This window comes from Rattus norvegicus, chromosome 1 (genome assembly GCF_036323735.1).
Source record: "Rattus norvegicus strain BN/NHsdMcwi chromosome 1, GRCr8, whole genome shotgun sequence".
Taxonomy (NCBI): domain Eukaryota; kingdom Metazoa; phylum Chordata; class Mammalia; order Rodentia; family Muridae; genus Rattus; species Rattus norvegicus.
The window spans coordinates 173,938,243-173,965,031 of NC_086019.1; the positions used below are offsets into that span (position 1 = coordinate 173,938,243).

Sequence of the window (26,789 nt, forward strand, 5' to 3'; positions counted from 1 at the left end):
TAAGACTTACTGGAAATCTAAAGTAGGCCACAGCCACACTAGTAACAACAATAAAACAAGCATTCTTTGTTAGAGGTTATTAAATACTCTAGATTGGTTCAGATACTTAAAATTATTTAATACCCACTATTCATACCCAGCACTCTGGGGAATAACAGAAATATTCCCAAATGTAGTTGAAGACATTATTATTATTATGTGAATCACTGAAAACCAATATAATTGGACTCTTGGGCTACCTGACAGTAGATGAGACTGATGGAATGTAATTGTCTCAATTTTCTAACTTTATTAACCTTTTAATGACCGCTGACATCCATCCTGCTCTCTTAATCTTAATGCACTTTGTGTTGAGGCTCTTCTCATCTAATGTGATGAACTGTGTCATTTGCATTTGATGTGCTTCTTATTTTTGATATTACTGGCATTTTAAACTTGACAATTCTTTGTTTAGAGAAGATGTGGGTGTTGTCATGCACTGTAAAATATTTGGAAGCATCAATGACCTGTATTTACTAGCACAATAGCACAGCCTCTCCAGCTGTGCTAACTAAGTGTCTTCTGATGTTGCCCAATATGATAATGATAGAGTAAGGAAGGTTGAGTGTTTTGAGAATCAATACTTTAACAATTCCAGATAAAGAGTCTCTGTTCTTACCTAATTACTTTTATCACAGATATTAAGGCAGCATTTGCATATAATGATTAGGTAACATTATATTCATTTATTTGCCTGCTGAAATTAAAATAGCCACAAAGAGACACTACTGTACACTTTTGAGAATGACTGCAAGAAACACAAAGAAACAAAACATAAGTTATGATACTGAGTGCTGCTTAGGATAGACGGCAAATGGAACTCTCATATACTGCAGGTGGGAATACAAAATATAGACACTTAGAAAAACAACCAGCAGTTTTTAAACAAAGTTAAATGTTGTGTTACCATATATCCTGGTATCTCAGTCCTAAGTATTTATCTAAGAGGATTAAAATTTACATTTTTTGTAAATACCTGTATAAATGTTTAGGATACTCATTATTGCCAAAATTGTTATTCAGCAAGTCAACAGAGAAATAAAACTTAGGCCATCTATTCAAGTGGAATGTTACTCAAGTGGAAAGTGTCATCTCCCTTTCTATGTGACCATGGATAAACTTGGAATTCACTGTATTAAGAAATGAAGCCAAATTCAAAACACCAGAAGTACAGTGGATACACAGCATGCTTGGTTCAATCCTCAGACAAGCATACATGCATTTACAGGCAAGCAAAGAAAATAATTCACTAATATGTAACAAGGGAATAGTTAAATATTTCTGCTTTTAACTTACTGGTCCTCAAATTTCAAATGAATGTGACAAAGCAGTGACTAATGCCTCACTGTCAAATCCTTGTTTGCCTTGTCAAGTAGCTAGAATAAACAATATGCACTGGGGCCAGAGCACTAATATCAAGTTCTTCATTCTAGTTCCTTAAAACAAGTTCCCTCTGCTTCTCTTCAGATGGTGCCACATTTCCCACTTGATTTATGTTTCTTAGCAAAGGAACCACAAACTTTACAAGAAGGAGTGGTCAGCACTCATTTAGCACAAAACCACAATTCTTTAAGCATGTAGCTTCCCTGCCAGCCTAAGAATTCAGGTGGTTAGTTCACCTCATCCTGATCTTTTGATTTACAACACATCTTCTGCCCAGAGAGCATTTTCATCTTTGATTTCTATGGTTCACTGACCGATTTTCTTTCCTTCTTCCAGCTTATTTCACATTACCTCATTAATTCAAAACAACGGAGCTCAGATGACAGGCCTCAACACGCTGCAGCAGAGCACATCCTCAGTGCTGTCTAAGGTCCTTCTGATTACCAGTGTGTCTAAGCTTCCTCTATTAAACATGGCACTCAGAAGAAAACTCATGATGAGGGCAAAAGATTCATGGGGAAAGAATCTGGCTAAGACATTTTCATGATACAGTGACTGATAAAAAATGTGATACATTCTGACACACAGAAGCAAGCGTGACATCTTAGGACTGATTATCCACAGCATAGGTATTACTGCTAGAATAACAGACTACATATACTTACATTTTTGAAGAGTTGCTCAGCAAGTTCTCTGATGTGCTTTATCATCTTCAGTGGATTATTTTCTTCAACTTTAATTCTCTCTACTTCAAAAGCTACCAACTTGGAAAAAGAATCAGATGTCAATAATCAATACCTAAATATGCTGAATTTTAAAACTGGTATTTGCACACAATATGCAAGTTAAAAGCCATCTAAACTCCGTTATTTTCAAAGTAATTTATTTAGATTTGTACTGGGTTTTACCTCTATCCCAGGATGACAAAGGCATATTAAATCCATGGCTTCAGGGTGGCCCCTACTCAGTATCTCTTAGGAAACAATAATCTATGGAGTACAGAGGTTTACTGGCCTCACTCATGATAATTTATTTACTTGGAAAAATTCAGAAGGTGTGAAAGTCTCCAGATGTTTCTTTAACTTAGAAATAGGAACAACAATTCATGTGCTGACTGGACTCTACGGACAGTATGGGCTGGATTCAGATTCCTCACTTCTAAATCAAGGCGGAAGAGCAAGACGACCTTTAGACTCCATTTAGTTCTCAAGTGATATATATGGGTTCTGTCTCTCTATTAAGCAATTTCCTATGGCAACTGTGTGGGAGTGTATACTTACTGAAGAGGACAGGCATGAAAAGAAATGTAGGAGAGTAAACAGGTGGAAAGGAAAAGGAACAAGAGTGTCTTCCAGGAAAAGATGAAGCAAAGGTGGCAGAACTATTTGGATTTTGCACTCTGTGCCAGTATTCAGAAGACTGTCATACAAAGAAAGGCAGATTCGCTTTTCATTCCTAAGGTACCTATTTGATAACAGTGCCCTAAGGCAGGACATAGTAGGATCTGCCTGTAAAAGCTTTGTAGAACCCTTGTGGTACAGGAAACAGATCTTTCCAAGTAGCCATGCTACTTTCCTATAAAAGCATGTCCTCATGTAAGTAAACAAAGAAGATAGAGAAATATTTAAGTCTCATGCTGAAAACAATCAACCTGACTTTCTTGCCAGAGGTTAGCAAGGAGAATGTGGGTAGAAAACAATCGTTGCTATTAATAAAGTTTCAGAGACTAGCAGATGAGTTAGAAAAGGTCTTTGGCAAGGATCTTAGTTTAACTATATAAGCCATCAACCACTGAGAACTTAATTGGGAACATAAAGGTTGATATAGATGTCAGTATGATCAAAGGCCAGTTACACGGTTATTTAGGGACCCGTAGCTCAGTAAGTGACTATAAAGAATGGCTGAGTCAGGGTAATACACTGCACACCTGCATGTGCTAGTTACTAAGTCAGGTGCTTAGTCTCCATCACTAAGTGAGGAGGCTGATATTCATCTTCAGAACAGAAGCTCCACTTCCCTTTCCTTACTTGTGAGTATTTAACTATCTTTATGAAGAATAAAAGATCCATCTCCGAGAAAGACCTTCTTCCTACAGGATAAGCTGTCAGGGGTAACAAGGTAACAAGGACTCCCTTCGGGTTCCAGGATTGACTTTCTTTGGTGGATATCAAGAACTTTAAAACCTATTGATTCTGATATAGTAATGGTTCAAAAACTAAAATACAAATAATATCTACTTTCCTATCCCCCATAATGCACTGCTGTGAATATATAAGTAAATGATAAATGAAAAATGTATTTAAAAAAGGAGCAAAATAAACGTAAAATAGTATCCTAGTCTATTTCTCCCTTTAGATGACAAATCCTTAAAAAGATAGAGACTACATATATATCTCAAATATTTCTACTAAGGTGGCTAGGAAATAGTAATTATTGATTAGAAGAAATGCTATAAATTTAAATTACGGCTTTATGACATTGATGGACTAAACCTAACTGCAATTTAGAGTCAGAAATCTGTGCATTAAGTTACACTGAGCTGCAGACTGACAATCACTAAAAAACTGTATTGAAAAAACAAGTTTTATTTATACAAGCACTATCCAATTTTGAAAAAGATCTAAGAAGCTATTCAATCTTAATTGTTAAAAATTTTTTACGTACTTCTAAAACATTCTAGAGTTTTCTAATTTTTCTAATTAACATTATAATTATCAACACTTGATATACATAATATTTACTTAATGTTTAAGAATTTGAATAAATGTTAAAAAACAATTTTTCCTTTAAACTATTAGTCATTGATAAGAACTATACCTCATCAAAGAGATCACAGGCTCTATAGGGAGGTCCTCTTTCTGAAACAAAACCTGCAAATGCCATTCCATTGAGTACTTTAGTGAGGAAATCATTCTCAACCAAACCACGCTGCCCCAAGAAAGCTGTCTGTAAAGAAGAAGAAAATGTGAAATGATAACTTATCACTGGGTAATGGCCAAATGGTTAAAATAAAAATAGAAAGATTAAAGATTGGTTGAAGGACTTTACATATAACTAAACACTGTCACAAAGTATATTTCTCTCAAAAGATTTTGTCCATATAAAAGACAAGAGGAAAAAAAATCAAGTATTAATTTTTAACTAATGCTTGATTAATACTTTAATATGAGAAAAATCAACTTTAAGCTTACATATTCTGAAGGAAAATATTATACCAGTTCTATTTGTCACATAACACAGAGACTTTAAGAACATTCAAAAATTAATTTAATACACGTGATTTATAGCGTGGTCCTATTAAATGAGTCCACTTGGCAGACGACCTGGCACTGTGCCTTACTTTGTGAAAATGTATCACAGGCTCGGCATGGATCCGTATAAGCTGGAGGCATGACCTGTACCCTTGGAACAGTTGTGCAAATAGTCTAAGAAAAACTGCTCGAACTTCTTTATCCTGAAAATGGAAAACGAAACATACAGGTGATTTAATAAAAAAACAAATTAAGTAAACCAGACAGAGAGAAGAAAGTCTGAGTGGGCGAGTGTGGCATGCTGCCCAGGCTTGCCTCCCCAAGCAGTGGGCACAAGTCCCATGAGAGTCTACCTATGCTTGAGTGGAACTGGTTTGCTCTTCCTACTGAACCGAACAGAGTTGGATTCTAGAGCACACAGTTTTCTTCCAGAGGAAAAGTAAGTAGCATAGTCTCCTATTTTACTGTGTCGGAGAAAAAAAAATATGCCAAAACCTTTATTTGTATATCTGCAAAAATTATACTTATGAATATAAAAGGGAAAAACTCTCAAAAGATTACATTTTTAAAGTGAAATGAAATTCTTTCAACATTTATCCAAATTATAAAAGTCTATTCTTATTAGAATGAAATATGATTACATGTACAGCATGAGTAAGCTCTGGATCTGATACATGTCACTACAAGAAAAGAAGAATCCAAATTCTTATGCTGGACAGTGTTCCAGGCTATAACTAAGGCTCTGATTTCTTTGCGGTCCTTACTTTTGTCTCCTAAAGAAAAAAAATCAAAGGCCCTCTCATAGACCAGTACACTGCCCTAAGCCTTTTAAGGGACTTCTAACTCAGCTATATCAGCAAACCTAAAATTAAAGTATAATTCTCTTTTAAAGTATCAATCTTGAACATTAAATGTCTTACCAGCATTTTTGAGTGGGATAAAGCTGTTCGTGGAGGAGGGAAGGCATGATCTGCTACTTCCAAATCCGGGTGCAAAATCTAAAGTACACAAGTTTATTATATAAGATATCCAGGATTAATGAGACCTACTTCTTAGTGTCTTTGGGGCATTAAGTGAATGATCTGTTCATGAATTAAACTATATTCCCACCATGAAATACAAACCAATTGATACAGTTTCACATTTACTGTTGCAGAGAGATCTCTAAGATAAAACATTAGATTGAGGTTCCTCAGAAAATTGGACATTGAACTACCTGAGGACCCAGCTATACCTCTCCTGGGCATATACCCAAAAGATGCTCCAACATACAACAAAGACACGTGCTCCACTATGTTCATAGCAGCCTTATTTATAATAGCCAGAAGCTGGAAAGAACCCAGATGCCCTTCAACAGAGGAATGGATTCAAAAAAATGTGGTACATCTATACAGTGGAGTACTACTCAGCTATCAAAAACAATGACTTCATGAAATTCATAGGCAAATGGAATGAACTAGAAAATATCATCCTGAGTGAGGTTACTCAATCACAGAAAAACACACTTGGTATGCACTCATTGATAAGTGGATTTAGCCAAAAAGCTTGAATTACCCAATATGCAATCCACAGACCACAGGAAGCTCAAGAAGAAGGATGACCAAAATGCAGATACTCCCACTCCTTCTTAAAAGAGGGAAAAATATTCATAGGAGGGGATATGGAAGCAAAGTTTAGAGCAGCGACTCAAGGAATGGCCGGCCATTCAGAGCCTGACCCACATGTGGCCCATATACATATGGCCACCAAAACTAGATAAGATTGATGAAGCTAGAAAACGCATGCTGAAAGGGACTAAATATAGATCTCTCCTGAGAGACACATCCAGAGCATGTCCAATACAGAGGTCAATGCTAGCAGCAAACCACTGAACTGAGAACAGGAACCCCTTGGGAGGAATTAGAGGAAGTATTGAAAGAGCTGAAGGGCCTTGCAAACCCATAAAAAACAACAATGCCAACCAAACAGAGCTTCCAGGGACTAAACCACTACCTAAAGACTATACATGGACTGACCCAGGGCTCCAACTGCATATGTAGCAGAGAATAGCCTTGTTGGGGCACCAGTGGAAGGGGAAGCCCTTGGTCCTGCCAAGGTTGGAGCCCCAGTGAAGGGGAATGTGGGGGGAGCAGTAAGGGGGATGTATAGGGGGAATACCTGTATGGGGGAGGGGGATGGGGAGGGAAGGGAATAGGGGCTTATGGACAGGAAACCTGGAAGGCGAATAATGTTTGAAATGTAAGTAAAGAAATATATCTAATAAAAATTTTTTAAAAAAATAAAAAGAGATGGATGAAGAAATAAATAAATAAATAAATAAATAAATAAATAAATAAATAAATAATAAGACCTCCTAAAAGCTCAGGCTCTCAAGGGTTAAGAGCACTTATAACTTTTACAGATGACTCAGGTTAAGTTCCTAGCAACCACATGATGGCTCAAAGTCATTTGTAACTCCAGTTCCAGAAGTTTCTACACCTTATTCTGGTAGATACATGTGAGATGTAGATAAAATACCCATACACATGAAATAAAATAATCATTACAAAAAATGCCAACTTAGAAAAATTCATGTAACATTGCTTCACTTATTTGAATATAAAATAAAACAAACCTCAAACAAATAAATGTACACACAGTTAAACATGCATCTGAGTATGAACACTTCTCAAAGAACATATACCAAATTATAAAAGATTGATCACCCATGGGTACAGGATGAACCTCTAGGGAGAAGTGCTACACATCTACATTGCTATTCTTTTTTTCTTTCTTAACTTATTTATTTATTTATTTTGCTTTTCTGTTATGTTTCTTTTTTTTTTTTTCTTTTTCTTTTTTTCAGATCTGGGGACCGAACCCAGGGCCTTGCGTTTGCTAGGCAAGCGCTCTACCACTGAGCTAAATCCCCAACCCCATATTTCTATTTTTTATTTCTTATTTTTTTATTGGATATTTTTATTTACATTTCAAATATTATCCCCTTTCCCTGTTTCCCGGCCATAAACCCCATACCCCATCCCCCTACCACTTCTTCTAAGAGGGTGTTCCCCCACCCATTGTCCCACCCCATCCCGCCTCCCTGCCCTGACATTCTCCTACACTGGGGCATCAAGCCTTGGGAGGACCAAGGGCCTCTCTTCCCATTGGTGCCCAACAAGGGCATCCTCTGCTACATATGCAGCTGGAGTCATGGGTTTGCCCATGTGTACTCTTTGGGTAGCGGTGTAGTCCCTTGGAGCTCTGGTTGGTTGTTATTGTTGTTCTTATGGGGTTGCAAACCCCTTCAGCTCCTTCAATCCTTCCTCTAATTCCACTAACAGGGACCCAATTCTCAGTTCAGTGAAGCCTACCTGATCATTACAATTACGCTTATACCTAAACCACACAAAGACCCCAAAAAAGAAAGAAAACTTCAGACCAATTTCCTTTATAAATATTGACGCAAAAATACTCAATAAAATTCTTGCAAACTGAATCCAAGAACATATCAAAATGATCATCCATCATGATCAGGTAGGCTTCATCCCAGGGATGCAGGGGTGGTTCAATATACGGAAATCCACCAACGTAATGCACTATATAAACAAACTAAAAAAAAAACCCACATGATCATCTCATTAGATGCTGAGAAAGCATTTAACAAAATTCAACACCTTTTCATGATAAAAGTCCTGGAAAGATCAGGAATCAGGGCACATAACTAAACATAGTAAAAGCCATATACAGCAAACCAGTAGCTAACATCAAACTAAATGCAGAGAAACTTGAAGCAATTCCACTAAAACCAGGGACTAGACAAGGTTGCCCACTCTCTCCCTACTTATTCAATATAGTACTCGAAGTCCTAGCCAGAGCAATCAGACAACAAAAGGAGGTCAAAGGGATACAAATTGAAAAGGAAGAAGTCAAAATATCACTATTTGCAGATGATATGATAGTATACTTAAGTCCAAAAAATTCTACCAGAGAACTCCTAAACCTGATAAAAGACTCCAACAAAGTGGCTTAATATAAAATTAACTCAAACAATTCAGTAGCCTTCCTCTACACAAAGGATAAACAGGATAAGAAAGAAATTAAGGGAAATGACACCCTTCACAATAGTCACAAGTAACATAAAATACCTCAGTTTGACTCTAACCAGCAAGTGAAAGATCTGTATGACAAGAACATCAAGTCTCTGGAGAAAGAAATTGAAGAAGATCTCAGAAGATGGAAAGATCTCCCATGCTCATAGATTCGCAGGATTAATATAGTAAAAATGGCCATTTTGCTAAAAGCGATCTACAGATTCAGTGCAATCCCCATCAAAATTCCAACTCAATTCTTCATAGAGTTAGAAAGAGCAATTTGCAAATTCATCTGAAATAACAAAAAACCCAGGAGAGCAAAAAGTATACTCAACAATAAAAGAACTTCTGGGGGAATCACACCCCTGACCTCAAGCCGTATTACACAGCAATATTGATAAAAACTAATGTGGTATTGGTACAGAGACAGGCAGGTAGATCAATGGAATAGAATTGAAGACCCACACACCTATGGTCACTTGATCTTTGACAAAGGAGCCAATACCATCCAATGGAAGAAAGATAGCATTTTCAAAAATGGTGCTTGTCCTACTGGAGGTCAACAGTAGAAGAATGCAGATCAACCCATTCTTATCACCCTGTACAAAGCTCAAGTCCAAGTGGATCAAGGACGTCCACATAAAACCAGATACACCCAAACTAATAGAAAAGAGTGGGGAAGAGCCTCAAAAATGGGCACAGGGGAAATTTCCTGAACAGAGCAGTAATGGCTTATGCTCTAAGAGCAAGCACCAACAAATGGAACCTCATAAAACTGCAAAGCTTCTGTAAGGCAAAGGAGCAATCAACGGATTGGGAAAAGATAACAATCCTATATCCAATAGAGGACTAATATCCAATACATACAAGAACTCAAGAAGTTAGACTCCCGAGAGCCAAATAACTCTAATAAAAGATGGAGTACAGAGCTAAACAAAGAATTCTCAGCTGAGGAATATCGAATGGCTAAGAAGCACCTAAAGAAATGCTCAACATCTTTAGTCATCAGGGAAATGCAAATCAAAACAACCCTGAGATTCCACCTTAGACAAGTCACAATGGCTAAGATCAAAAACTCAGGTGACAACAGATGCTGGAGAGGATGTGGAGAAAGAGGAACACTACTCCATTGTTGGTGGGATTGCAAACTGGTACAAACATTCTGGAAATCAGTCTGGAGGTTCCTCATAAAATTGGACATAAAACTACATGAGGATCCAGCTATACCTCTCTTGGGCATATACCCAAAAGATGCCCCAACATATAACAAAGACACGTGCTCCACTATGTTCACAGCAGCCTTGTTTATAATAGCCAGAAGCTGGAAAGAACCCAGATGCCCTTCAACAGAGGAATGGATACAGGAAATGTGGTACATTTACACTATGGAGTACTACACAGCTATTATAAACAATGACTTCATGAAATTCTTAGAGAAATAGATGGAACTAGAAAATGTCATCCTGAGTGAGTAACCCAATCACAAAAGAACAAACATGATATGTACTCACTGATAAGTGGATAATTAGCCCAAAAGATCGGAATACCCAAGATATAATTTACAGACTACAATGAAGCTCAAGAAGAAGAAAGACAAAAGTGTGGATGCTACCTTCTTAGAAGGGGGAAAAAATACTCACAGGAGAAAATATTGAGACAACGTGCAGAATAGAGACTGAAGGAAAGGCCACTGAGAGACTGCCCCACCTGGGGATCCATCCCACACGCAGTCACCAAACCCAGTCACTGTTAGGGAGGCCAAGAGGTACATGCTGACAGGAGCCTGATACAGATGTCTCCTGAGAGGTTCTTCCAGAGCCTGACAAATACAGAGATGAATGCTCACAGCCAACCTTTGGACTGAGAACTGGGTCCACAATGAAGGAGTTAGAGAAAGGATTGTCTTAGCTGAGGGGATTTGCAACCCCATAGGAAGAACAACAATATCAACCAACCAGATACCCCAGAGCTTCAAGGGACTAAACCACCAACCAAAGAGTACACATGGAGTGACCCATGGCTCCAGCTGCATATGTAGCAGAGGATGGGTCTTGTAGGGCATCAGTGGGAAGGCTCGATAACCCAGTGTAAGGGAATGCCAGGGCGGGGAGATAGGAAGGAGTGTGTGGGGGGTGGGATGGGGTGTTTCTGTAGGAGAAATGTAAATAAAGAAAATATTCAATAAAAATGATTTTTATTAAAAAAAAACCCTATAGCTATCCTTCTTGCCATGCCTTACTTTGAGACAGATACCTGTTCATCTCCATAAAATAAAACATCCTATAAAGTCTAGAACATAGCCCTTTTGAAGCATTATGACTTGCTCAATGGCATCAAATTGCAGAATGTAAACTGAGTCCTATGTTGGTTTCTTTCCCATTCTGTCACATCTTATATTTCAGATTACAAATTGCATTATGAAACATCAGGATTTCCTAAAAACCTCCCTTTTATAGATAATCATGACAAAAACCACACGAACCAACATAGCGTCGCAAGTTTGCTGAGAATAAAATCTCTCCTGGTAACTGCACACTTTAATCTTCTATTTAAGGAAGACATTGACAGCCTAGACTAAGTATTAAAATTACAAAGACCTTAATTGTACTAACATCTTCAAAAAGAATGTAGCATTTCTTGGAACTCACTCTGAAAACCAGGCTGGCCTCAAGAACTCAAGTGATCCTCCTGCCTCTGCCTCTGCCTCCGTAGTGCTGAGATTAAAGGCAGAGTTTTATTTTCACAGTGTTTCATATATAATATCTACTTTATAAATATACTGAACGAGAAACAAATACTCTTTATATAACTCCTAGTGAATGAAGGATTCTTCTTTAAAGGCTATAGAAGAATGTATTTGTTTTACATACAGGACTGTTTAGAATAACTGCACTTTGATCAGGTGTGTGGTACATAACTTCAATCCCAACATCTGGCAGGTAGGCAGAGGCAGGTGAGATGAAGGTCAGCCTGGTCCACATAGTAAGTGCCAGACCTACATAGAGATAGCACATCTCAACATAATGTGTGTGTGTGTGTGTGTGTGTGTGTGTGTGTGTGTGTGTAAACATGTATACACAGACGCGTGCATGTGTGTGTGCGCGCGCACGCACACACACACACACACACACACACACACACACTCACACATACAGAGTTTTAACAATGTTTTTTTTTTTTTAATTCCAGTTATCTTGGTTTTAGGTTTAAATCCAGAAAAATTACCATGAACAAAGAGTCATACCAGAGAAAGTGCTGCTTGAGTCTGATGAAGAAGTGGTTCCGGGAGGGAAGAGAGGTGAATGCATTCAGGAATTTTAATAGTGCCTCCATCCAAATCTGCTATGATTACATCTAACTGAAAAAGATTTTAAAAATTAACCACAATTCATAAAATATATTTGTTTTTAAGTAAATTGTCCTTGACTATCTCAAACTGAGAAAAAAACCATTGAGAAAGAGGTTCCCGGCTACCACAGCAGGAGTTCCTCATTATAGTACATGTCCCAGCTTCCTTGGAATTTGGGTATTGTACAAGAGTACACTTCTGCCGGGGGAAGAGGAAAAATGATATGGGCAGTCCTGTGCTTCAGAAGAGCAGTGCTCTAAGGCTCTCCTATGTCCTCTTTCTCCTTCCATAGTAAAGAACTAGGAACTGGCAGCAGCCTAGCATTAGTCATCCTAACGATGACACTATCTGAAGGGACTGAAATAGAGAAAGCAATAAGGAAGGAGGCTTGGATGGTAAGTGGTGCTATGGAGCCACTACTTAGACACTTGGAGGAATTTGCATTTGGATTCCATATGAATCAAAAAACAAGCATCCATATGTATTAAACAATTACTGTTTAGATGAAAACCCTAGCTTGGAGTGGTGATGCACACCTTTAATTCTAGTACTTGGGAGGCAGAAGGATGAATTCAAGGCCATCCTTAGCGATGTAATGAGTTCAAGTTCATGATCAACCTGTAATACTAATACTGTAATACTGTCTCAAAAACCAAGACTAAAAGAAACAAAAACAACACCTGAAATCTGATTTGTAGCATTCTAAAAGGTCATATTTAAAAATAACTTACATAAAAATGAAAGATTTTGAAGTGATTTTAATTCATTTTAATTTATTTATTAAAATGTGAAGAAACCTACAACTGCCAACTATTGGTTTGTCCTATCTCTCTATTTAATACTACTAAAATAATTTACAAGTTACATGGGGCCTCCTTTTTAATAAACGTGTTTGTTAGCTTATACATTTTTTTATGTTGATACTGGAGTTAAAAAGAACTAGATAACGAAACACAATGTTAAGAGAATGGACTGGTATACACATGGGGGTCTTCTCTGATCTCTCAATAGAGTCAATGACATCTCTGATATGGTTCCAGCTGTAGTTGCTATGTGAGGCACACCGAAGCTTCACGTTTGGCTGGCATTTAGAAAAGAAGCAGCATTACAAAGTCTTGTGGATTACAGATGTCATGCAACAAAATTCTTTTGGTAAAGAAATTTTCTTATACTCCCTGAAAAGCACCACCCACCTAAGGTGCCCCCTGCACTTGAGGCACAGTGCTTCAGAACACCCTTCTCATCTCACACCAGGAATCCCACTCCTTTAGGGGGCACGTCTGAAATCTGGCAATGCACCCAGCGGGATGTTTCTGTGTATCATACCCACTGACGCTATTTTAGTTTTTATAGTTCCAAACAACCCCCATCTCCTTCCTCCCTATGTGAATCTGTAAATATTGAGCTTTAGCTAAATGATTGCCTCAGACAATTTCCTCCGAGAACAGCATTTTCTAACCTTTTGATTCTGAAGTCCTCTGATGCACACCACTAGAAGCATGATATCCATAAACAAATTATTCTTGAACTAGCTTTAGCCACTCTATTAGATTAGAAATTTGGTGGGAGCTCAAAGAGAACTTGAGTTCTACTGAATTTAAACTACTTGCAAACTCTTTTATTCTTGTTAGTTTTCAGACATTCTATATTGGCAGATCTCATTTTAAAACACTAATAAATTAAGTATTAGTAAAAAATATGAATAAAGCAATGGATTATTAATCCTTTGTTATCATCTATAGCAACTGTTCTCAACCTCTGGGTGGTGACAACCCTTTGGGGTAATGGACCCTTTTCCATGGCTCACTGAAGACCATCAGAATACATAGATATTTACATTGCAATTCGAAGCAGCAACAACATTATAGTTATGAAGTAGCAACAAAAATAATTTTATGATTGGGGTCACCACAACATGAGGAACTGTATTAAAGGGTCACAGCATTAGGAAGGTTAAGAACCACTGACCCACAGAAATACAGAACTTCTCATATGAGGAATATGGTTAAGATGAATCTGATCTGGTACACAGGGCTTATTTAAAATCAGGGCACTGTAGCACATTCCAGGACATACTCAGAAGGCTGAAGGGGAAGGACTACTCTGAGCTCAGGAGCTTCAAGCTAGCCTAAGTCACATAGAAAGACTCTGTCTTTTTTGTTTTATAATTGGTCATTTGATTAACTAATTAATTAGTTTGTAAGAGAGACAGAAACAGAGAGGGACACACACAGGCCATGATACACCTGTGGAGGTCAGAAGATAACTTTCAGGAGCTGATTCTGGCCTTCTACTTTGTTCGAGGCAGTGTTTCTCTTATTTCTGCTGCACTGTTCACATCAGACAACTCAATGAACTCAACCAAGCATTTTAACCCACTGAGCCACCTTCCCTGTCCAAAGCCATCTTATTCATAAATAAATATATGAATGAATACATAGATTCTTTTTTAAGCTCTCATACTTGCAAAGTTAAATATATTTAGATTGCTTACAGGTGTTTTTCTTCTACTCTTTCTTTTCTATTGGAAATGTACCTTATATGAAAATACTGATGATGTGGAAAGCTTGCAAAACTGAAGACAAGAGACTCAGGATCTGGACGTCTGGGTACTTACGAGCTCATGGACGTCAGTTTTAAAGATGGAGTGTACGCCAATAATGAAAGGAGTTGGAGAACTCAAAACTTCTAGGAGCTGAGCCGGAAGAATGGGAATATAAGGGTAACTGGAAATAATAAAAAGGTTCATATATGTTATTTTTTTCACAATGTGAACACATTTCCATTTGTTTCTGTGCACTCTGAACCATAAAAATATATTTATTAATTCTTTGAGAATTTCGGAGCATGTATTTTGATCATTATTCACCCTGACTCCTCCCCAACTCCTCCTAAATAATACCTCATCACCCTACTCCACTCTCAGCTTTGTGTCTTTTTTAAAAAATATTTATTAATTCTTTGAATTTGATACAATATATTTTCTTTCATAGTCACTACCAATCTCAGATCCACCCTACTTCCTTACTTCCCAACTCTGTATTTTTTTTTCATTCTGAATTTAAATATTTATATTTAGAAATTATCAAGGAGGCCTCATGTTGCCAGCTTTTAATCCTAGTATTATCCTGGGAGGCAGACATGGGTGTGTTTCTATGAATTTATGGCTGGCCTGGTCTACACACTAAGCTCTAGGGCAATCAGAGTTAAGTGCACTTATGAGTTCACAGCAGTTGTGACAGCATATAGAAGGTCTGTGCAAGCCTAAGCCAGACCAAATCCTTGCATGAAGATAGGCATTCAGTCCTACCTCTACTGGCAACTATTAGCTGCTGAGAAAGAGAGAGACACTTTTCTCTGTCTCTGTAGCCCTGGTAAGTCCACCATCCTCAGGTGAAAGATCACACATCCAAGATTATTTGGGTAGCACAAACTGGTCTTTAATTAATTTAATTTAATTAATGAATTAATTTTAAAAGACACAAAATTAGATGGGTAGGGAAGGAGATTGATCTATGAAGTGTTGGGGGATGGGGATATGAGCAAAAATGAATGAAATGCTCAAACTGATAAAACTGTTTTAAAGCACTAAAAAAAGAAAGAAAAATAAATTATCAATTTTATTGGCAAGATTATTAACACTAAAGTTCTGAAAATGAATGATTTCCAAAATGTTATTGTTTAAAATATGGTTACAAAAGCCTGGCAGTGATGGCTCACCCACATCTAATCCCAGAACTTAGGAGGCAGAGGCAGGTGGATTTCTAAATTTGAGGGTAGCCTGGTGTACAGAATGAGTTCTAGGGCAGCCAGGACTACACAGAGAAACCTTGTTTTGAAAGAAAAAAAAAAAAAAGATACAATCACAGAAGAAGTAAGCACAAAGTAACTGGAACCTAGGTGAGGTTCCTCCTCCTTCCCCTTAAGCTAGTCTCTTTAGACTGTATGCTGTTTTAAAGAATTCTTCCTTAGGCTGACTCCTACTATCAGAGAGGAGAGCTGAAGGACCTCCACTCTCATGGCAATGTAATGACTTGTCTAAATAACACTCTGCTTGATGCTTACATTCAAAAAACAGATTAAAAAGTTTTATGAAATTCCAGAGGCAATCTAAAATTTTATCTAGTGTTCATGAACTTAAGTTTTTGGGACATTATGATTAGCAAATAAAACGAGAGTAAATATTCTACCTGTAGTTTGACCTGACATTATGGTTTACCTTTTTTTAAAAAACTATTTTTTACTTTTTATAATGGAAAATATTTAATATACCCCTTAAAAATAAATTCGAAAATTATAACAAAGATCGGTTAATCTAGGTTTGACAGTTACCAATGCAGATCCATATATGTCTACCGATGTACGTTCTATTTTCTGTTATTGTGAAGAAACATCATTTATATACACATAATTTAAGAATTATCTAAAAGATAAGGATTCTTAATTAACAGAATTCTAATAATGTCTAAAAAGTAATACACTAGCATCAAATAACATTAACCAAAGAATTTTATCAGTATTGTGAAGATAATTAAATATTGCTGACAGTACTATTCAAAGTAAATTAAATATGTTTCACTAGATTAATCAACACTCGGTGATATACAATTTGGAAAAGTCCCAAATTTTAGACTAGACTTTATTAGAATCATGACTCTACCTTCGAATAACAAACCTCTGTGGCTCAAAGCAATTGGGCCATGACATTTTCATTTATCAACAAGTAATACATAATGTGGGAATAAATAATATTATCAAGTAAAAACTTCACCTGTATTTAAGAGGAAACATTAAAGATTCCAGGGCTCTACAGGCATCACTAAGTCTCTGGAAACTTGCTGAATGGAAGAGAACCTTATTTTCTGTAAGGACTGCACAAAAGAGGTTGAGGACGTTTTGAATGCCTAAAAACAAAAGAGCAAAGTTTACTTAACATAACAAATTGTATTGAGTTGCCACAAATCACAGATTGTCAATGACAAAGAAGCAAAAGGTAATATTCTGGGGATCACCAAAAGAAGAAACTTGACTACTCTAACCTACCAACCTGTGGGCACACATCTGTCTTCTGAGATGTCTTTATTTACACCACGATGACAGTCCCTAATCCTATGAGTTGTTGGAAATTTACTATTACCTTTTTCTTTACTTTATCTCCAAGGTCTGTATTTAAGTACCCACTAAAGGAACTTAATATTGGTCTTTGTTTGTCTTTAGAATTTGTTTTTCTGATATTAAAACAGTCATGTGTTTCAAGATGACATTTCAGTCAGCTATGGGTCACATACAAAACAGTGGTATCATAAGTTCATAACAGAGGTGACAAATTCCTACCCTGTAGTAACAATGTAGCCGTCCTAGTATCATTGTACAGTGAATTACATACTTGTAAAAACACAGGCATAACAAAACTATAGATACTCATATGATAGCAAAGCATAATCAGGTACAGTAAAAATAGGATTTAAGACTATACAGTTAGTTTATGTGTTTACAACACCACAGCTTGGTTTGCATCCTGTATTCCTTCTACTTAAAAAGAAAACTCTATGTTCTGTTATGCCAGGGGCAGCATGGCACGTTTTGTATTTTCCTACATTCTATATTCATCTGTGATTCTTGATTGCATCATTTTCTCTTTTGCTTGATTTAATCTTGTGCTATTTTTCACACATGGTTCTCAGTGTCACAGTCTATGCTATCTGTCTGTTTTCACTATATAGCCTAGATAATGTAATGGGCTATACTACCTAAGACATGGAAGGACACATGCTTGAGGATGTCTGTCCAATGACCCATTTCTAAAAATGTATTCTTCCTACTGACACATGACTATATGAGATGAGCAGATAATCTGCTATCCACTCCTGTTACCTCAGTAGAGGACCATAATAATGGAACCAGCCAAACACAGAATGAAATCTCTAAAATCACCTTTCCCTCTTTAACCTGTTGTAGCTGACAGTGTTCTTTCACACAAACCAAACGCTGGCTTATATACATGTTTTTGTCTTTTCTCTTGAGAGTCTGTAGATCATTATACCTTTAGTTCAACACTAAATCTACCCTAGATTTAGACAACAGGAATCCTTTTGACTGATTTCCTTGTCCTTAGAGCATAACTCTTTTTCTGCTCCTTCCTCTTCCAAGTTCTTGCTTCTTGCTTAATACAAAGATCCAGACACATAATATTCTCACCCTGCTCTAGAATAAAAACTGCTGGAGTCCAGAGTCCTGGCAACTTTTGGTAAGAACTAATACTAAAGACCAAGTTTCAAACTGTCAGGGTGTATATTGGCTAATTACCATGTAAATAAATGTCTTCCCTTATAGCCCAGTTCTAACTATAGGAAATATACAGATATAGAAAACGCTCATATTATTAGCATACACATATGTACATATAAAGGTATAAATACTTCTGAGAATGGATCTACATAATTACTTTCAATTCCAACTAATCCTTAGTCTCCTCTATTCCTTCAACTCATGTGTGTATTCCTTTCTCCACTGAAAACACTGAATCCTAATAACATCGAAGCATTTGCTTGCTAATTTCTACTCTATTATCTATATTATACTTCCAGAATTGTCTTAGCAATGGCAACTCAAAAAAACAAAAAGAAAAAAAAAACAACAAAAAACAAAACAAAAAAAGTCACACATTACAAAGGAGTTCAATATTTCCAATTCTCTATCCTATTTTGAACTCACATACTCAAACTTTTGAGTGTTCCAGTTTAGACAATGGTTTGGGTATCAATTCAAGGTCTATAAATGAAGCTTGGTTTGAGAGTGGCTCTAGGGAGAGGTGATAGAACATTTTGGAAGTGGGGCATATTGGGAGAATCTTAGGAACAAGTCCTTGAAAGGGACTGTGGGACCTTGTCTGTCCTCTCCCTCTCCCTCTCTGTCTCTGCTTCTAGTTCAAGGTGTAATCATTTGCTTCTCCAAACATACAGCTAGGCCACCATTGGTGTCATGAGGTAATACTGTAAGCTAAGTAAATCTTTTCTATTAGATTAGTTGCTTCAGGAACTTAATTTTAATACCTCAAAGGTATTTTCCCCTCATTGATACAGTCAAACACCTGACAAGCAATTGTTCTTATAAAGGGAAAAAGGGTTGTTTCTACGTTACAGTTAATGTCAAAGGATCATTCTATCATGAAGGGAAAGACATGACAGCAGGCAGAGAAGGCAAGACAGCAGCATCATGAAGATGGCTGATTATACTGCATCTACAATTAGGAAATACTGTGAACAGGGAGTAGGCCCAAATGATCCTTCATTCAACAAGCCACTTCCCCCCCAGCCTTCTCAGTACCTCCAGCCAGACACTAAATACTCCAACATATAGCCTATGGAGGCATTTTTCATTAAACTATCACCATAACTGATATCTTTATAAATAATTTCTTTGTTTTTTTTGTCTTTCTAACAATCGATCTAGTTTTGTGTCCAGAATATTTAAGACATAAGCAGGCTTCTAGAAGTCAAAAATATAGGATAGTGTATTTAGAGAAGCATCAATTGTTCCTTAATTAATAGTATGTTGTCAATGTCAATTCATGGAAGCCAGAAGATAACCTTGGATATCATTCCTTATGAGCTAGCTATACTGAATTTTGAGAGGAGGTCACTAATTGACCTGTAGTTAGACCAGTAGGCTAGGCTGGCTAACTACTAAACCCCAGCAATGTATCTACATCTCTCTGCATTTCCAGTGCTGAGACTATAAGAACATACTACCACAGTCAGCTGTTCTCATGTGGAGCTGAAGAAGTGAAAACACTTTAACAAATAAGCTGTCTCCATAGCCCACTTTCTGTAATGTTTTATGTCTACGTGAAGATTATAATTGGGGGAAGGTACTATGCATGCATAAGGACTAATTTAATTAATGTAGTTACTTTTTGTGAATCAAATTACTTCTAAAAAGATCTATCAATCCAAATCCCATGGGGGAGAGGGATGGAACAACAGAAGTGCTGACATTCCTGAGAACTCAGAGGAAGACTACTCTGTCCACATTCCCAACACAACAGGAAATCGCCTAGGGCCATCTGTGCCTCTTGGGCACAGGGACCTAGGAGCAGTCAGGGGTAGGACCCTTCCGGTTTTTGCCTGAGCCAAGTGCTGAAAGACAGTTGCCAGTGGCACATACACACCTGAGAGCAGAGCTCCCTATTTCCAGATCTGGCTGAAAGAAAACAGGTCTACAGGAGTGCTGACACAATGGTCTACAGGAGGGTCAAGCCACTGTCAGAGACAGCAAGACAAGCTAACACCAGAGACAACCTGATGGCAAGAGGCCAGCACAGGAACAAGCAACAGAAACCAATACTACTTGGCATCATCAGAGCCCAGCTCACCCACCAAAGCAAATACTGGATATCCAAACACACCAGAAAAGCAAGATTTAGATTTAAAATCACATTTTATGATGATGGTGGAGGACTTTAAGAAGGACTTTAACTCCCTTAAAGAAATACAGGACAACACAAATAAACAAGTAGAGGCCCTTAAAGAGGAAACACAAAAATCCCTTAAAGAATTACAGGAAAACACAAGCAAAGAGGTGAAGGAATTGAACAAAATCATCCAGGATCTAAAAATGGAAACATAAACAATAAAGAAAGCACAAAGGAAGACAACCCTGGAGACAGAAAATCTAGGGAAGGATCAAGAGTCATAGATGCAAGCATCACCAACAGAATACAAGAGATAGAAGAGAGAATCACGGGGCAGAAGATATCATAGAAAACATCAAGACAGCTGTCAAAGAAAATGTAAAATACAAAAAGTTTCTAGCCCAAAACATCCAGGAAATCCAGGACACAATCTGGAAGATCAAACTTAAGGATAATAAGTATATAAGAGAGTGAAGACGCCCAAATAAAAGGGCCAATAAATATCTTCAACAAAATTGTAATTAGAAAATTTCCAAAACCTAAAGAAACAGATGTCCATAAACATACAAAAAGCATACAGAACTCCAAATAGATTGAACCAGAAAGGAAATTCCTCTTTTCACATAATAGTCAAAACACCAAATGCACTAAACAAAAAAAAAAATATTAAAAGCAGTAAGGAAAAAAAGCCAAGTAACAGATAAAGGCAGACCTATCAGAATCACACCGGACTTCTCACCAGAGACTATGAAAGCCAGAAGATCCTGGGCAGATGTCATACAGACCCTAAGAGAACACAACTGTCAACCTAGGCTACTGTATCCAGCAAAACTCGGGATTAACATAGATGGAGAAACCAACATATTTCATGGTAAAACTAAATTTACACGGTATTTTTCTATGAATCCAGTCATACAAAGGATAACAGATAGAAAACTCCAACAGAAGGAGGGAAACTACACACTAGAAAAAGTGAGAAGGTAATCTTGCAACAAAACCAAACGAAGAGAGACACACAAACATAATTCCACCTCTAAATACAAAAATAACAGGAAGCAACAATCACTATTCCTTAATATCTCTCAACATCAATGGACTCAATTCCCCAATAAAAACACATAGACTAACATACTGGATATGTAAAGAAGACCCAGCATTTTGCTGCATACAGGAAACACACCTCCGTGACAAAGACACACAATACCTCAGAGTAAAAGTCTGGAAAACAACTTTCCAAGCAAATGGTCCAAAGAAACAGGCTGGAGTAACCATTCTATATGGATTAAATCAACTTTGAACAAAAAGTCATCAAAAAAGATAAGGAAGGACACTTCATATTCATCAAAGGAAAAAGCCACCAAGAAGACCTCTCAACCCCAAATATTTATGATCCAAATGCAAGGGCACCTACATTCATAAAAGAAACCTTACTAAAGCTTAAATAACACATTGCACCTCACACAATAATAGTAGGAGATTTCAACACTCTCTCATCAATAGACAGATCATAGAAACAGAAATTAAACTGACACAGAGAAACTAACAGAAGTTATGAACCAAATGGACTTAACAGATATTTATAGAACACTTCATCCTAAAGCAAAAAGATATACCTTCTTCTCAGCACCTCATAGTACCTTCTCCAAAACTGACATTATAATCAGTGACAAAACAGGCCTCAACAGATACAGGAAGATAGAAGTAATCCCATGAGTCCTACCAGATTACCACACACTAAGACTGATCTGCAATAACAACAAAAACGACAGAAAACACACACACACACGGAAGTTGAACAATGCTCTATTCAATGGTAACTTGGTAAAGGAAGAAATAAAGAAATTAAAGACTTTTTAGAACTTAATGAAAATGAAGGTACAACATACACAAACTTATGGGATACAATTAAACAGTGCTAAGAGGAAAACTCGTAGCTCTGAATGCCTGCAAATAGAAACTAGAGAGAGCATACATTAGCAGCTTGACAGCATACCTAAGAGCTCTAGAACAAAAAGAAGCAAATACACCCAAGAGGAGTAGAAGGCAGGAAATAATCAAACTCAGAGCTGAAATCAACCAAGTAGGAACAAAAAGGACTATGCAAAGAATCAAGAAAACCAGGAGCTGGTTCTTTGAGAAAATCAACAAGATAGATAAACCCTTAGCCAGACTAACCAGAGGTCACAGAGAGTGTATCCAAATTAACAAAATCAGAAATGAAAAGGGAGACATAACAACAGAATCTGAAGAAATTAAAAAAAAAATCAGATCCTACTACAAAAGCTTATATTCAACAAAACTGGAAAATCTGGAGGAAATGGACAATTTTCTAGACAGATACCAGATACCAAAGTTAAATCAGGAACAAATAACTCATCTAAACAACCCCATAACTCCTAAAGAAATAGAAGCAGTTATTAAAAGTCTCCCAACCAAAAAGAGCCCAGGACCAGATGGGTTTAGTGCAGAATTCTATCAGACTTTTATAGAAGACCTCAGACCAATATGGTCCAAAGTATTCCACAAATTAAAAACGAATGGAGCACTACCAAATTTCTTCTATGAAGCCACAATTATGCTTATACCTAAACCACACAAAAACCCAACAAAGAAAGAAAACCAGACCAATCTCCCTTATGAATATCAAGCAAAAATACTCAATAAAATTCTCACAAACCGAATCCAAGAACACATCAAAATGATCATCCATCATGATCAAGTAGGCGTCATCAAGGGATGCAGGATGGTTCTATATACGGAAATCCATCAATGTAATCCACTATATAAACAAACTCAAAGAAAAAAAAATACCACATGATCATTTCATTAGATGCTGAGAAAACATGTGACAAAATTCAACACCCCTTCATTATAAAAGTCCTGGAAAGTTCAGGGATTCAAGGCCCATACCTAAACATAGTAAAAGCTATACACAGCAAACCAGTAGCTAACATTAAACTAAACAGAGAGAAACTTGAAGCAATCCCAGTAAAATCCGGGACTAGACAAGGCTGCCCACTCTTGCCCTACCTATTCAATATAGTACTCGAAGTTCTAGCCAGAGCAATCAGACAACAAAAGGAGGACAAAGGGATACAAATTGGAAAGGAAGAAGTCAAAATATCACTATTTGCAGGTGATATGATAGTATACTTAAGTGACCCCAAAAGTTCCACCAGAGAACTCCTAAACCTGATAAACACCTTCAGCAAAATGACTGGGTATAAAATTAACTCAAACAAATCAGTAGCCTTCCTCTACTCAAAGTATAAACAGGTTGAGAAAGAAATGAGGGCAATGACACCCTTCATAATAGTCACAAATAACATAAAATATCTTGGTGTGACTCTAACCAGCAAGTGGAAGATCTGTATGACAAGAACATCAAGTCTCTGAACAAAGATTCTGAAGAAGACCTCAGAAGATGGAAAGATCTCCCATGCTCATGGATTGGCAGGATTAATATAGTAAAAAATTGCCATTTTGCCTAAAGCAGTCTACAGATTCAATGCAATCCCCATCAAAATTTCAACTCAATTCTTCATAGAGTCAGAAAGAGCAATTTGCAAATTCATTTGGAATAACAAAAAACTCAGGATAGCAAAAACTATACTCAACAATAAAAGAACTTCTGGGGGAATCACCATCCCTGACCTCAAGCAGTATTATAGAGCAATAGTGATAAAAACTGCATGGTATTGGTACAGAAACAGGCAGGTAGATCAGTGGAATAGAGTTGAAGACCCAGAAATGAACCCACACACTTATGGTCACTTGATTTTTGACAAAGGAGCCCAAACCATCCAATGGAAAAAAGACAGCATTTTCAGCAAATGGTGCTGGTTCAACTGGAGGTCATCATGTAGAAGAATGCAGATCGATCCATTCTTATCACCCTGTACAAAGCTGAAGTCCAAGTGGATCAAGGACCTCCACATCAAACCAGACACACTCAAACTAATAGAAGAAAAAGTGGGGAAGAATCTCGATCACATGGACACTGGGGGAAATTTCCTGAACAAAAGAACAATGGCTTATGCTCTAAGATCAAGAATCGACAAATGGGACCTCATATAACTGCAAAGCTTCTGTAAGGCAAAGGACACTGTCATTAGGACAAAACGGCAACTAACAGATTGGGAAAAGACCTTTACCAATCCTACATCTGATAGAGGGCTAAAACCCAAAATATAGAAAGAACTCAAGAAGTTAAGACTCCAGAGAGCCAAATAACCCTATTAAAAAATGGAGTACAGAGTCAAACAAAACATTCTCACCTGAGGATTATCGAATGGCTGAGAAACACCTAAAGAAATGTTCGGACCGGATAAACAGTTCTCTGCACCCAAATCCCGTGGGAGGGAGAGCTAAACCTTCAGAGAGGCAGACAAGCCTGGGAAACCAGAAGTGACTGCTCCCGGCACACACATCTGGGACGCCAGAGGAAAAAGCCAAAGACCATCTGGAACCCTGGTGCACTGAAGCTCCCGGAAGGGGCGGCACAGGTCTTCCTGGTTGCTGCCTCTGCAGAGAGCCCGTGGGGAGCACCCCACGAGCGAACCTGAGCCTCGGGACCACAGGTAAGACCAAATTTTCTGCTGCAAGAAAGCTGCCTGGTGAGCTTGGGACACAGGAAAGCAGAATTTCTCTAGGACCTGGCACGGTCTGTGTTTACCAGAAGTCCCACACCCGCGGATCCCGGCCCGCAGCAGCTCTCTGCTCCCAGACCCGGTGAGAGAGAGACCCAACCGCCTGGTCAGGTGGGCACTCCTGAGGCTGCAGAGCGGAAGAGACCACCAACACTGCTCACCCCTGCCCACATCCCTGGCCCAAGAGGAAACTGTATAAGGCCTCTGGGCTCCCGTGGGGAAGGGCCCAGGAGCGGCAGGACCCCTGTGCCTGAGACACCGCCGGAACCTGAAAGAAACAGACCGGATAAACAGTTCTCTGCACCCAAATCCCGTGGGAGGGAGAGCTAAACCTTCAGAGAGGCAGACAAGCCTGGGAAACCAGAAGTGACTGCTCCCTGCACACACATCTCGGACGCCAGAGGAAAAAGCCAAAGACCATCTGGAACCCTGGTGCACTGAAGTTCCCGGAAGGGGCAGCACAGGTCTTCCTGGTTGCTGCCGCTGCAGAGAGCCCGTGGGCAGCACCCCACGAGCGAACCTGAGCCTCGGGACCACAGGTAAGACCAAATTTTCTGCTGCAAGAAAGCTGCCTGGTGAACTCAAGACACAGGCCCACAGGAACAGCTGAAGACCTGTAGAGAGGAAAAACTACACGCCAGAAAGCAGAACACTCTGTCCCCATAACTGACTGAAAGAGAGGAAAACAGGTCTACAGCACTCCTGTCACACAGGCTTATAGGACAGTCTAGCCACTGTCAGAAATAGCAGAACAAAGTAACACTAGAGATAATCTGATGGCGAGAGGCAAGCGCAGGAACCCAAGCAACAGAAACCAAGACTACATGCCATCATCGGAGCCCAATTCTCCCACCAAAACAAACATGGAATATCCAAACACACCAGAAAAGCAAGATCTAGTTACAAAATCATATTTGATCATGATGCTGGAGGACTTCAAGAAAGACATGAACACACTTAGGGAAGCACAGGAAAACATTAATAAACAAGTAAAAGCCTACAGAGAGGAATCGCAAAAATCCCTGAAAGAATTCCAGGAAAACACAATCAAACAGTTGAAGGAATTAAAAATGGAAATAGAAGCAATCAAGAAAGAACACATGGAAACAACCCTGGATATAGAAAACCAAAAGAAGAGACAAGGAGCTGTAGATACAAGCCTCACCAACAGAATTCAAGAGATGGAAGAGAGAATCTCAGGAGCAGAAGATTCCATAGAAATCATTGACTCAACTGTCAAAGATAATGTAAAGCGGAAAAAGCTACTGGAACAAAACATACAGGAAATCCAGGACTCAATGAGAAGATCAAACCTAAGGATAATAGGTATAGAAGAGAGTGAAGACTCCCAGCTCAAAGGACCAGTAAATATCTTCAACAAAATCATAGAAGAAAACTTCCCTAACCTAAAAAAAGAGATACCCATAGACATACAAGAAGCCTACAGAACTCCAAATAGATTGGACCAGAAAAGAAACACCTTCCGTCACATAATTGTCAAAACACCAAACGCACAAAATAAAGAAAGAATATTAAAAGCAGTAAGGGAAAAAGGTCAAGTAACATATAAAGGGAGACCTATCAGAATCACACCAGACTTCTCGCCAGAAACTATGAAGGCCAGAAGATCCT

The 26,789-nt window shown here is 38.1% G+C and overlaps 1 protein-coding gene across 13 annotated transcripts in view; it reads right to left on the bottom strand.

The window, feature by feature from the left end:
• Nucleotides 1-26,789, bottom strand: part of Sbf2 (SET binding factor 2) — a 366,952-nt gene that overhangs the window by 150,605 nt on the left and 189,558 nt on the right. For all 13 annotated transcript variants that reach the window (XM_039091527.2, XM_008759798.4, XM_063274831.1 and 10 more), the window contains 7 exon segments: nt 16,867-16,999; nt 14,713-14,821; nt 11,991-12,104; nt 5,594-5,671; nt 4,763-4,876; nt 4,240-4,368; nt 2,088-2,186 (listed from right to left, as the gene is read on the bottom strand). In XM_039091527.2, coding sequence (XP_038947455.1) covers nt 2,088-2,186; nt 4,240-4,368; nt 4,763-4,876; nt 5,594-5,671; nt 11,991-12,104; nt 14,713-14,821; nt 16,867-16,999 — 776 coding nt within the window.